Here is a 13,527-nt window from a genome sequence, read left to right as displayed (position 1 = left end):
ATGACTGATCAGGCACATATTCCCACCTTCATGCCCACACACAAAAGACAAACCAATGTTCCCAAAATATGAAGGAACTCAAAAGCTTAGATCAAGATTTACTGAGAGTGAAACTCCACTCATAAGAGAGAGGGGAGACTATTTTTATTGATCCTTGCTATGCCCCCTGAAAATCTGCTCTGGAAGGTTTTCCTGGAGTGAGGGAGATTGAATGGAGTGGGGGGGGGGTGCAGGTGGAAGTGAGAATTCAAGAAAATACCTCCTAAGTTCCTCTAGCATGAGACTTTGCTAGTTTGAAGTTACATTTTATTTGAACGCTGAAGCTCAAGGAAAATTTATGCATGGCTCAAAAGCTTTTTTTAAGTATTCTAGGGTGATGGGATAGGGGAAATGTCAGAGAATACATTGTCCTGCTGCTGCCTGTGAAAAGTTGCCCACTCATATACTTCCACTCTTAACACATTCTCCAACCACTATACAATGGGCAACAAGATGCACATAACTTGTTTTGCCTGTGAAACCTGCTCTGAAAATTGAAGCTGCTGTGTAAATTTGTGGACCCTCAGCTAGACCAGGGAATGGGTATTCTTGTCATCATCAGTGCCTATAGGATCCAACTTCATTCCTCTTTAGTGAGGTCCCATAGGACCAGAATATCTTTCTTTTTCTTTTAAATACCAGAATATTTTTCAACATTACATTAACATCCACAAAAATAAAATAAAAATCTCTAGAACTAGATTAATGCATGTGCAGACCTATGACTAGAAGAGAGTTACCACTGGACAGGACCACATCACGTGTACTTAAGGTGTTGGAGATGTGCCACAGTACCAGCATTTGTCCACACTTGAAATGTCTTTTTGGTAAAGTCAGTGAGGGGTCCAGTGCACTCTGAATACAATTTTATGTTGGGTAAAGTGCAGTTTAAAGTCCAAAGTTGTTCCCTTACTGCACATTTCAGGTATATGTTTGTATACACATACAATTAACAACAGCATGTCACACCACAAAGCAAGGGCTTGTAGAAGGGAACTGTGTTAGAAACCAACAGAAATAAAAACCCAGCACCAGGAAACAAATTGTCCAGTCTAATAACACAACTCTCCTCACTGCATTGCACGGCAGCAACAATGGAATGAACAGAAAATGTGGTCATGTGGATAACACAGGTCTCCTCATTGTGTTGCTCCACAATGACAAGGGAAAGAACTCGGGAGAAAGAATGCTGTCCTACAAATCCCCTCACAGCCCTGCAGCCAGCCAGGGAAGGCAACAGAGGAGCAAGTAAACCTCTTAACATACACACAAAGCATACCCTGAAATAGGTGCATCAGATCAGCGAGGTCTCTGCTATCTCATTCTTCAGTCTAGATGTGCCCAGATTAGATTGAGAGTTAGCAAACAGTCCTCTGCAGCTGACAGGTCTCTAAATGTCTTAAGCCTTTTCTTGTGACTCAGACAAAAGATACTGGTAGACAACAAAACAGGTTTAAAGATGCTCTCCAGGCCAATCTAAAAAAATGTAGTATAAGCACTGATGACTGGGAAACACTGGCCTGCGAATGCTCCAATTGGGGAACAGCCATTACCAGAGGTGTTGTGGGCTCAGGGCACAAAGGAGAAACGTGCTAAGAGGAAGGCACGTGTGACAAACCTTCACCATGATCAACTCCCACCCAAAAAACTATGTCCCCACTGGTGGAAGGACGTACGGATCCAGAATTGGCCTCCACAGTCACTTATGGACTCAATGTTAAGACCGTTTTCATGGAAGGCAATCTTACTCGGCTATAAGTGGTTGCCAAAGAAAGAACAACAAACTGAATGTAAGGTCAAATTTCTTTCCTGTGCCATTCATTCTTCATGCCCTGTGAAAGCTATTTGTGCCTATTATGCTAATCAGGGGAAATCCTAATTACATCATTAAGTGCCCCCCAAGATAACTCTTTTATTACACCCAGCTCAGCAAATCCTCCTTCATAAGGGGAACACAAGAATTTCACAAGGATGGCCCTAAGGCAAATTTTGCCTCTAGACAGAGGAACCAGGGCATACTCTTAACACATATCTCTCCAGGAGAGCAAGCACCTCTCGGACAAAAGTAGTAGAATGCCCTCTCTCTGCTCCTTGTCTCACCTTCACCAAACAAAGATTATTCCTGCAGCTTCTCCCTTCAGGTTTGCCATCTTGGAATGCAGGCCTGTAAGGTCTTCAAAGCAGATGAGGCTTGCTGCTCTTGGTTCTCCACTCCCACCTTGTGCTGGATATTCCCCCCTGAGACTTGCAGCACATTTGTTAAGGCCTTAATCTCTGTCACATGCATGGATAAAGTATGCAAAGGAGCCAGAAGCTCATCAGATGATGTCAAGGTAGATGCTGGGCCCGCCATAGGATTAAACGGTAGCTTGTACATGGTGCTTCCCACTTTATTACCTTTTGCTGGCATTTGCAGCCTAGGACAAGGTAACATAATATCACTGGAAAACAGTGACTAAATATACTGAAGAAACCCGTTATTTCTTATTGTTCTGTGCATCTCCTTGCTCCCCCCTTTAAAATAATACTTTAAAAAATCTTAAAACTTATCTACTTCAGTTAAACTGTTTTCATACTTGTATTCCTGTTTCTCTCCACTTCTCCCCTGCATTCCCTTTCCTTTGTGCATTCATTCAAATCAAATGTATTATTGTATTGATCATAAGCCTTAAGAAAAAAATAAAACATATTGGATGTATCTAATTGTGCCTCTGCCTTCACTGGAAAATGCTTCTGCTCATTTAAGCCATTACTGGATACAACCAATTAAGCATAAATTGATAGTGTCATATAAATATTCATATAAAACTTTATATAATCAGTAACATGCAATCATACAAGAAAGCATGCATTACAATATCTTCAATGATCTACTACGTGACTTTTCTTATAAAATGGATGGCATGTTACCACCATGGAAGTAAAAACAAAGTTTTCTTCTGTTGTTACTCTGTTACCAGTGGCGTAGCGTGGGCTATCAGCACCCGGGGCAAGGCCAGTAATTTGCGCCCCCTAACCCATGGATTTGCACCCCCTAACCCGTGGATTTGCACCCCCTAACCCGTGGATTTGCGCCCCCTAACCCGTGGATTTCCCTAACCTCCAGATGTTGCGCCCGGTGCGGCCGGCCCCCCCTGCACCCCCCACGCTACGCCACTGTCTGTTACTAATGTCAAGCAGCAGATAGGTAGCCGTGTTGGTCTGCCATAGTCAAAACAAAAAAATTTCCTTCCAGTAGCACCTTAAAGACCAACTAAGTTAGTTCTTGATATGAGCTTTCGTGTGCATGCACACTTCTTCAGATACCTGAAGCACACGAAGCACCTGAAGCATGCACACGAAAGCTCATGCCAAGAACTAACTTAGTTGGTCTTTAAGGTGCTACTGGAAGGAATTTTTTTTGTAATGTCAAGCAGAAATTCAATTTTCTGTTAGATCATTAGTTGTGCCCATCTAAAAACGGAGCCAAATGCATCCATTAAATTATATTAAAAACTTGCAGGTAGGATCTAATTGTTTGATATGTTTTGTACATAACAAATTGTTTAGTCATTTCATAAATAATACAGTAAATATTATTCACTCAGTGACCCTACTAGTCATATCTGTTTTTGTTTTTATTAACAAAACTACAGCAGCTTAAATTAAGGTCATTTTCAACAGGACCCACATAAACATCCAAATAATAAGTTAGGTCTTTTCTCCCTCATTCAAAGAATGCCCAATTTTTGGGTTATCCTTTATTCTGTTTCCAGAAAAATCTGAACCCAGCCCAATAAATTGCATACAGAGACACACAGTCACCCCAACACACACACACATACATAAAAGGAAAGTCATTCTTTGATAACCAAAATAATTAAATAGAAAGAGCAGGTTAAAGATCAGCATTCATTTTTCAAATTAAATTTAAAAGCCTGCTCTAGTTACTTAAAAGATTGGCAAGTTTTACAAATAACATCACCAAGCCTTTTAGAGAGAAACACTGCTGCATTAGAATGAAGTCATTAGGCAATACATTTATTTTGAAGCCAATTAACCTTTTGTCAGAGATGTCGGAACCATAATGGTTTCAGCAGTGGAGGTCAGCCTCTAACAGGGGCACGTATGACAGCGATTACGCTGTCTGACATATGCTGCAGACTGGGAGTGCAGCCGTGGAATGAGAATCTGCCTTCGTTTGTATTCTGCTCTGCATTTCAAGGGAGCAGGCAATCTTGACCTATCCATTTAGGTAATTAAAGCTTCCATTTGGAACTGTCCTGCAGGAAGGTGAAATTTGGGGGGAGATAAATGGCTGCTGCTCACTGTATCCAGCCACTTCCATCATTTGATGGACTGCCTGAAATAGGCTGGGTTGCCAGGTCCTCATAAAAATAGAGATGAATTGAGCGGGAGACAATTCTCTAAGGCAAAGCAACTCTGTCATTTTCCTTTTTTGCAGCATATAATTTAATTGTTAGCCAAGGTAGATGGCTGACTCAGGAGGCCACTCTCTAACTGCTCTCCCACCATCTTCTATTTGCTAAGAAATTACTCCACTTTATTTACTTATAAGCCTACGTTTTTTTGGCAATGAGAGATGTCACTTCAATAAGCGCAGCTGGCTGTCACAGCTGCGCCCTGACTTACCTTCCAGGCTATTTTGTTTCCTCTTGTATCGTGCTCAAGGGCGATTGGGAAGTCACCTCGCTCATAAAACTTGCGAAATGCTGTAGGCTTTGTTGGTCTTTCTTTAAATGCTCCTGCTGCTGGGGGACCTTTCACCTAAAAAAAATAATAAATTAAAAACCCATCACACAAAATTTGTCTGTATCAAGAAATACATTTGTGATTAAATTAGAGATTTAACCAAATTGGCTAAGAAATCAGAGTGCCACATGTCACCAATGTCAAACATTCACTGTCAGTGTTTTCCATGGAATATTTGTCCCAGGGTTTTTCTTGATGGAGAATTAGCAGGTATAGGAAACACAAGGTGGTTTTCAAATGAATACACATGATTTTGTTTGCAATGGCATTTCACTTCATGAGCAGTCTTAAAACAGACTTAAAATGAAAATGTTAACCATCAGGTGCATAATCTGTGAATAATTATTCATAAAATTTAGCACACATTAGAGGTGATATACCCATTGGGAATTGGTACTAGGAGAGGAGGTAAATTGTACATTGGGAGTTGGTAGTACAGACAGTGCTTTTTTCTGGGGGTACACAGGGATACGCATACCCCTAAACATTTTGTGAATCCAAGTTTGGCCTCATTGAGGGGCAGTATTTCAATATGAGTAGGTAAATGAGAGTAACCCTAAACATTTTTTTTAAAAAAAGTACTGAGTAAAGATATATAATTCCAGGGTAAAGGTAAAGGGACCCCTGACCATTAGGTCCAGTTGCAGACAACTCTGGGGTTGTGGCGCTCATCTCACTTTACTGGCCAAGGGAGCCTGCGTACAGCTTCTGGGTCATGTGGTCAGCATGACTAAGCCGCTTCTGGTGAAGCAGAGCAGCACACGTAAATGCCGTTTACCTTCCCGCCGGAGCAGTACCTATTTATCTACTTGCACTTTGACATGCTTTCGAACTGCTAGGTTGGAAGGAGCAGGGGCCGAACAATGGGAGGTCACCCCGTCACGGGGATTCGAACAGCCAACCTTCTGATCAGTAAGCCCTAAGCTCTGTGGTTTAACCCACAGCGTCACCCACATCCCTTAATGTCCTGAGACCTGTGAGTATAGGGTGGTGTATAAATTCAATAATAATAATAATAATTCCAGGGGAGGTGTGTATTGTTGTTGTTGTTGTTGTTGTTGAATTTATACACCACCCTATACCCGCATGTTTCAGGGCAGTATTGCATAGGCAAAAAGTTGCATCCAAAATGGCATCTCAGTTTAAAACTCCTGAATAAAAAATTAACAAAGCATTAACAAAGGATTCTTGCGAGGAATCCTATTCGGAATAACTAAAGTTATAGCTCTGCAAACTACACACTTCAGGGTCATGCCCCATAAAAAGTAGCGAGAGCAAAAATATGCAACCCTCTCCTATATGCAACCCTATCCTACTCAGTAGTAAATTCCACTGAGGTCAATGGGATTTTCTCCAAAATAATGTGCACAGGATTGCAGCATTATAGTGAAATCCAAATCATGTTTAGTTCTATTGGATTTAATCAGGTTTACTCGCAGGTAAGTGGGGATAGGATTGCAGTCTTAGTCATGATTAAAAGTGCAAAACTGGGGGCAAAGTCTGGGATTTATTGAACAGTAAGCTGGATAGTATTCTGCTTTTAAAACAGAGGATTTTCAAAACTAGTTTGCAAGATGTCGTGGGAGGGGAAAGTTGTGCAAGGGGAAAAACCAAACAGTTTTCAAGATTGTGACTGGCAAAACTATATAATGAAGCATAACTAGAGCAGTTTACAGTTAAGCTGTTCACTTTGCAGAAAGTCACAGCTAAGAAAGAGAGACGTGACTTGATTCTTCTGTGAATCATCGCAATTGCAAAATGGAAATTATAATACTATTCCAGTTAATGCAAATTAGATTAATTGGAAGTTAGTGGCTAACAGTCTTAGAATCACTGAAAATCTCACACATCTGGTTAGAAGCTAAATGAGTGCAAAGAACAAACGTTAGCTCATTTTCTTCTTATCTCCTATACAATGAACCCTAATGGGCTGGTTTCAAATGTCATATCTCAAATAAGCAGACGGGCCAGTGTGCCCAAATGAGGACATAAACTGAGGGGACAGAACTAGCCCTTGAGAGAGAGAACTGGAGAAAGCAATACAACACAATGGGACTTAATCATGTGAAACATGAGGCTCCTTATATGCACGTCTCCCTTCAAGGCAATATTTTTACAAAAGCTTATAACATTTATTTTTGCCCTTTTTTTGGTAAACCACCCTCAAATGATCCTCAAATGAAGGGCAGTATAGAAACTAAAATAGGAATTCAGTTTTGCACCCACATTAGCTAGTATAGTCCTTATGCTTTTTTTCCTGGAGTATCATTAGTCCCATCATTTAAAGAGACTAGTACTAAAGCATTTTCCAAAAAATACAATGTTATGTGACTACATACTCTAAACCATTTTTTAAATTCCATACTTATAAATGAAACATTAAAATCGAGGAAGCAAGCTGTCTCAGACCGCTTAAGCATAATTTACACAACTACTAGTTTTACTTGATGAATATTTCTCACATGACATTAAATAGGCCCACCAGTCACATGTATTGCATATATTCCTATAGGCAGATGTATGAAACAGCATATAAAAATATGCTCCCGTCTAAAAAGTTATAATGGCGACTCAGGAGTCTCACAGCAAATATTTAACAGGTGTTCAAGGAAGTTTCACAGGGCATTGCGTTTTTACAGAAGTTAGCATATTTCTTTGTTATCCAAGAGCTAAAAAATGATTTATTTATTTTTACATGCGTCTGTTTAGTGTTTTGCCTTTATTTACTGCATATGGTATAAAGGAGAAATGCTACCTTAAATCTTAACAACAACAACAACAACAACAACAACAACAAATTTTAAAACATGATTTGTAAGGTAATACAAATACTTACAAATACTTAAAAGAAATGATAAAGGAATATAAGTAACTAAGGGTACAATACTAAACTGAAAATCCCTGGCTGAAAAGCTATAGAATACTGTAGAAGCCCTGCTATGCTGGCAAAATGTCAGAGATGCTGCTACTATGATACATATATGGGCAAAACATGCCATCAGCAGAGCCATTCTGTTGGTGAAGATGTGGTGGAACATGTGGCCTGCATGTGGGCAGCGTAGGGGAGGAGCCCTTGTTTGCTTATACTCTTTCTGTTCACTGATTGGGTTACCCTTTTATATGTGCTTTTCCTTTCTGTCTTCTGGGTTCCATCCCTCTGAAGTTCAGAAGAGGCAGATGTTGGATGACTCCTCTTGTGTAGTTCCTAGCCCAGAGGGCTGGGTACATTGTCATGGGGAGACCTCTTCCACTCTTCTTACTTTGCTCATCACACATTATCTCCCAGGGGCATAGCTCTGCTTCATCCTGAATCTAATGTGCGGATATCAGAGGTATATCTATTTGGGCCAGTGACCTTGGAGCATGTGGGCATTCATGCTCTCTCCAACTGTTATGGGCATTCCTCAGTTGTCTGACAAGGGCAAGAAAGCTGTATGTGTTGAGTTGAACCAACCTACATTTGTGAGCATGCATTGGTATGTATGTGTTTTATCAGAGCACACCACAAGATTATTATGCTGGTTGCTTCTGTCTCACTACATGCCTGCGCCTTCTGGTGGTTCCCTCCCTGTGAGAAGTGAGGTTACAGGGAACCAGGCAGAGGGCCTTCTCGGTGGTGGCGCCCACCCTGTGGAATGCCCTCCCATCAAATGTCAAGGAAATAACAACTATCTGACTTTTAGAAGACATCCGAAGGCAGCCCTGTTTCGGGAAGTTTTAAACGTTTGATGTTTTATCGCATTTTTAATATTCTGTTAGGAGCCGCCCAGAGGAGCTGGGGAAATCCAGCCAGATGGGTGGGATATAAATAATAAATTATTATTATATTACTATATGGGGTGTGAGAGAGTTTCATTCATCAGTTAAACCAGCTCTGCCTATTGATTCACTAAATTCCTTTAGCCCTAAACATTAGCTTAGATCCTCATAGCTGCTCAGCACTTAAATATTGCAAAGTTGCCTGAGGGCAAGTGTAACTTACAAAACAAACTGTTCAGGCTATTCGTATTTGTGCAAGTTTCCATTTGTGAATCAACTGGCTTGATTAAGCTGGCTTTACTATAGAGTCACATTTGTCAGCAAAGTTATTTTTCCCCTCCATCTGGTGTTCTTTAATTGTGTAACAGATAAACATCCATTTGGGAACCAAACAATCTCTTTAATTAATTGCATTTTGAATAGAACTGTATAGAAGATTCATGTGCAAGTCACACAAAAATCAAATAAACAGTGAAACATACTTGTATATCAGATTTTTATTAATCAGATGGTCCCCAAAGCATTTTTATTACTTCTTAAAACTCAATTAAACCTGAACAATAACAACCCTTAAACTCTAATACTAACCATGTTTACTCAGCAGTCAGTCTCATTGATTTAAGTCTGATTTACTCCCAGATATGTGAGTACAGGGCTGAACAATCGTTTGATATAGAACATAAAGAAAAAGATCTGAAACAGCCAATATTCCTTTCCTAAGCTTTGGGTTCCCACTTACTTTACAGTGGTACCTCGGGTTAAGTACTTAATTCGTTCTAGAGGTCCGTTCTTAACCTGAAACTGTTCTCAACCTGAAGCACCACTTTAGCTAATGGGGCCTCCTGCTGCCGCCGTACCACCAGAGCACGATTTCTGTTCTTATCCTGAAGCAAAGTTCTTAACCCGAGATACTATTTCTGGGTTAGCCAAGTCTGTAACCTGAAGCGTATGTAACCTGAAGCATATGTAACCCGAGGTACCACTGTATTAAGAAAAAGTATTGCCCCTGATCCAGTTGTAGTCCTGTGTAACGAATGATGCACACTAACATATATGGATCACTTTAAGAGACACAGCCAGCCAGTTCAATATGGTAAAGATGAGCATGAAGACTATATATGTTTCCAGGTCTTTCCTGCTGGATCAGGGGAGTTGTATTTTGTGTCCTAGCATTTGTAAACAAAAAGGGATGGGGAGGGGATCTGTTTATTTGAAACTTCATTGTAATACTGTACAAATTTAGTAGCACCAACATTTCTTTTACGTGGTATTATGACATTCTACAAACTAAGTCATGGTTTGTATAAGGAATATTCACAAGTAGTCCCAGTCAGTCAATGAAACCATGGATTGTGCCCAACTAAGTTCCATAGGAGCCAAATCCAGGGTGCCGTGGGTGCTTGGGCACCCACAAGAATATAATTGTGGGAGCCGGACACCCACGAAGTCAATGAGAATAGCCGTCAGGCGGCGGCGGCACTGCCTCCAGGAGAGAAGCAGTTCAGCTCTGCCCTCTGCAGCCAGCAAATGAGGCACCCTTTTCCGGAGAAGGGGGACCTCAGATGCAGAAAAGGGTTCCTTGCTGGCTGCAGAGAGGAAGTGGAAGAGGAGTTGCTGCCGGCCACCGCAACACAGATGTGTGATGTCACACACACAGAGCTGCATATAATGCATGTGACATCACATGCACTACATGCAGGTACGTGCATGTGACGTCGCACGTCCACGTTGTGGCAGCAGGCACCCACAATCCTGAGAGTGAGATGGCACCCTTGCTAAGTTCTATTCAGAATAGATCCATTCAAATTAATGGACTGAAGCCAGTGATGTCAATTGATTTTAATGGGGCTACTCTGCCTATGATTTATGTGGATTACAACCCCATTGTTTCTCCAAAGTTCATTTAGTTTTGCAACTGTTGTTGCCCGTTATTGCAAGTTGGTGAGCATCTGGGATGTGATGTCCAAGCAAGCCATTATTAAGGAAAGATGTTGGGTTTTGACACAACCCCAAGCCATAGATAAAACAAACCAAGGCTCATAAGCCAACAGCAAAGCATGGCTTCAGAATGCTGTTAGCTAGCAGTAAGCAAACTATCATTAAGCTGCTTGGCAGCTTTTGGACAAACAAACCAGCCCCATCAGCAGAAGCACTGAAGAAGGACTTCTGTCACACACTTCTGTTCTTCTCCTTTTGCAATTGGCTTCATGGTTGGGTCTGGAGAACCTACAGAAAAGTACGCAGGAGGAAGAGAGATGGGATAGTTTCATTTGGCAAGCTGCAATGCTTCCACAAATGGAATAATTAGATGAGTGGAATATTGAACTTCACCCCATGGCTTAACATTATGTTTGAGCCAGGCCATTATTTGTTTGCAACTTGCAAATGAGAATATTACTTCTCTTGGAGCAAGTCAAAAGAAGTATGGTGGGATTGACTTCTGAGTAAAATGCACAGGACTGCACTGTATGTAAAAAATGTAAACCATAAATATCTGAAGATCTCAGTTATGTGTCCTAGGTGTAGCTTGCAAATGCTGGATGTATTATTCTAGCAGAAACCTAACATATGCTGAGAAAAATTGTACTATTTATGATGTGCTAATGACATTTCCAGTACATTTGTCCATGCAATGCAAAAGGACATTTATGTTGTTGTTTTTTGAAACCCAAATAGTTCAGATTGCTGTCCACTAAACATAATCTCCTTAGCAAACCATATTCCCGTCTAGCATTTTGTGTTTCCTTTATAAATTCTACTTTATATAACTTCTTCCCAGCTGAATTACATTTAATATTTTTCAGTCCAAGTCTCATTTTGAATTCTAAGCTTATCCTCAAATATTCTTCCAATCCCTCTAATATTTGTGTCTGTGTATCTCATGCTACAAAGAAAGGAAAAAACAAAAACAACATAATCTATTGTTGGTATTTTGATGCAGAATAATTTATCTACTACTAATAGTTTTTTTTATCCCTTCTTTACTTCCTGAATATTCCTGAATATTCTTCTGTATTTCCATCAACATGCATACTCAAACTGTTGAAAAAGAACTTGAAGAGCAATCCTAAGACCCTGATCTGTGATGCTGGAGGAGGGGGCTAGGGAAATGTGAAGTTGTCCCTCTGCTTGGCTCTGCCAGCAGAGGGGGAGTGGGGGGTTGTGTCGCTCTGTGGGGCATGCTGAAAATGTAGGTGGTTGAGAAGCTACCACCAGTGGTGCTCTATACTTGGGAGTATAGGGCTCCCAAACAGAGAGTTACAGGGCAGGGCAGTGGTATAGCTGAGCCAGACATGGATCTAAAGATGCTCCATTGGTCTATCTCCCTGAAGGGGACTTGACTTAGGGCATCCAGCAGCACCAGCCTGGAACTTATACAGCAATAATTAATCCCCCACCTTCCAACCTGGTCAGCATAAGTGGCAGGACTTGAATTGCAGCAATTGAACTGATGCATTGCCTTGCCCAGCTGCTTCCGCAGCTGGGAATAGGAATGTTCTGTCAATCTTGTGGTGTACTGCTCATAAGGCTATAGCAGTCGTTTTCTGCACCTTTATTTTACCTTTATCAATTCCATTACTGTCAGTTTTCATCTGATTTCCGTTCATGAATAAAGCCAAAGGAAATCAATTTATAAATAAAATCCTTAACTAACTATTAAGCACAAATATTGCCAAAGCAGCAGCCACAGAACACAAGAAAAAGATAGCTAGTCCAAAGAATGGTGGGAAAATTCAGTTTGCAAATTAGTAAGGCAGAAGAGAAGCGTTCCTTTGAAGTGGTTAGTAGCACAATCCTATGTCTTGTATACCCTAGCAGGTTCAAAGAGACTTGAGATGGCATAAAGGTAAAGTGAGAAAAGTAGGTTCTTTAGCATTACAATCCCAATTTCCCATTAGCCATAGGAGACATGGGTGGAAGATCTTGGAAAGTGATAGTGTGCATAATACTGCTGGCCACATTAGCACGTATCTTCGAATAAAGCAGCAGGAGTGGAGTTGTTTTGTGTCTGAGATCAAAACCTTTGCATCTACACTACTGCAAGCCCTGATTCTCAAGCCACCATGCTTGTTGTCAAAAAGGGCAGTATTTTGTCCATGTATGCATGGTGGCCATTTTTACTGCTTGTTTGCTTGGAACAATCTATAATAGGTGGGAGGACTAATGTCAGTGGCACGGAAGTGTCTTTGTTCACATTTATGTCCTGAATAACCAGAATGCTCACACAATGTTACCAATATTAAAGTAAGAATAAACAACTGGGGTGGGGGTGTTCCTTCTGGACTCTAGCATAACTCCCAAACCCAATAACATCCTTCCTCCATCTGCAGCCACTTTCCAAGAGCCCTTTGCCTGAGTCAGTATCTAAGGGCAATGCTCAATACTGAGGTTTCTGCTGCTGTTCAGAATGCAGAGAAGATTAACGAACCCTTTACCAGTGTCCCGGCTTCCTTCAGAGTGAGCCTACAGACAGGGCCCATGCTGCTGGCCTGTTAGCCCTTGCTAAAATATGGTCCATATTTAGAATTATTTATTGACCAAAGCAATGCAACCTCAAACACATTTAAGAGGTCTTCTTCTATGGCTATTCTGAGTGATTGGTATGGAATATTAAGGCACTAGGGCACAGGCCTACCTTGCATGTCACAGTTTCTGACTCAGAAACTTTCCCTTAATTTTACATTGGAGGCCATTGACCATGGCACATACTTGGGGGTCATTCTTATGTATTAAAAGTATCTTTCAGTCTTAACTCTGATACTGAAAGAAGTTCTGTGTCCTGAAAAGGTCTGTGTCCTGAAGACTCTGGGTCAAATTAATCCTTGGAAATGTGTTAGTACTTCAACTCTAATGTAAGTATTTCAACTCCATGCTACAAAGATGGAAAAGATGGAAAAATGAATATATCTCCTAGTATATCGCTTCTTAAAACACTATCCACTTCTTCCTCTTAAATGTAAAAAGGGTCACATTTTT

At 40.8% G+C, this 13,527-nt stretch overlaps 1 protein-coding gene across 2 annotated transcripts in view; it reads right to left on the bottom strand.

The window, feature by feature from the left end:
* Nucleotides 1-13,527, bottom strand: part of PACRG (parkin coregulated) — a 210,932-nt gene that overhangs the window by 165,505 nt on the left and 31,900 nt on the right. For both annotated transcript variants that reach the window (XM_083732803.1, XM_083732802.1), the window contains exon 2: nucleotides 4,672-4,806. In XM_083732803.1, coding sequence (XP_083588929.1) covers nucleotides 4,672-4,806 — 135 coding nt within the window. The remainder of the gene's footprint in view (nucleotides 1-4,671; nucleotides 4,807-13,527) is intronic.

This window comes from Podarcis gaigeae, assembly GCF_964106915.1.
Source record: "Podarcis gaigeae genome assembly, chromosome: 3".
Taxonomy (NCBI): domain Eukaryota; kingdom Metazoa; phylum Chordata; class Lepidosauria; order Squamata; family Lacertidae; genus Podarcis; species Podarcis gaigeae.
The sequence above is the reverse complement of the archived record's forward strand: the minus strand, read 5'-3'. Positions and strand labels throughout refer to the sequence as shown.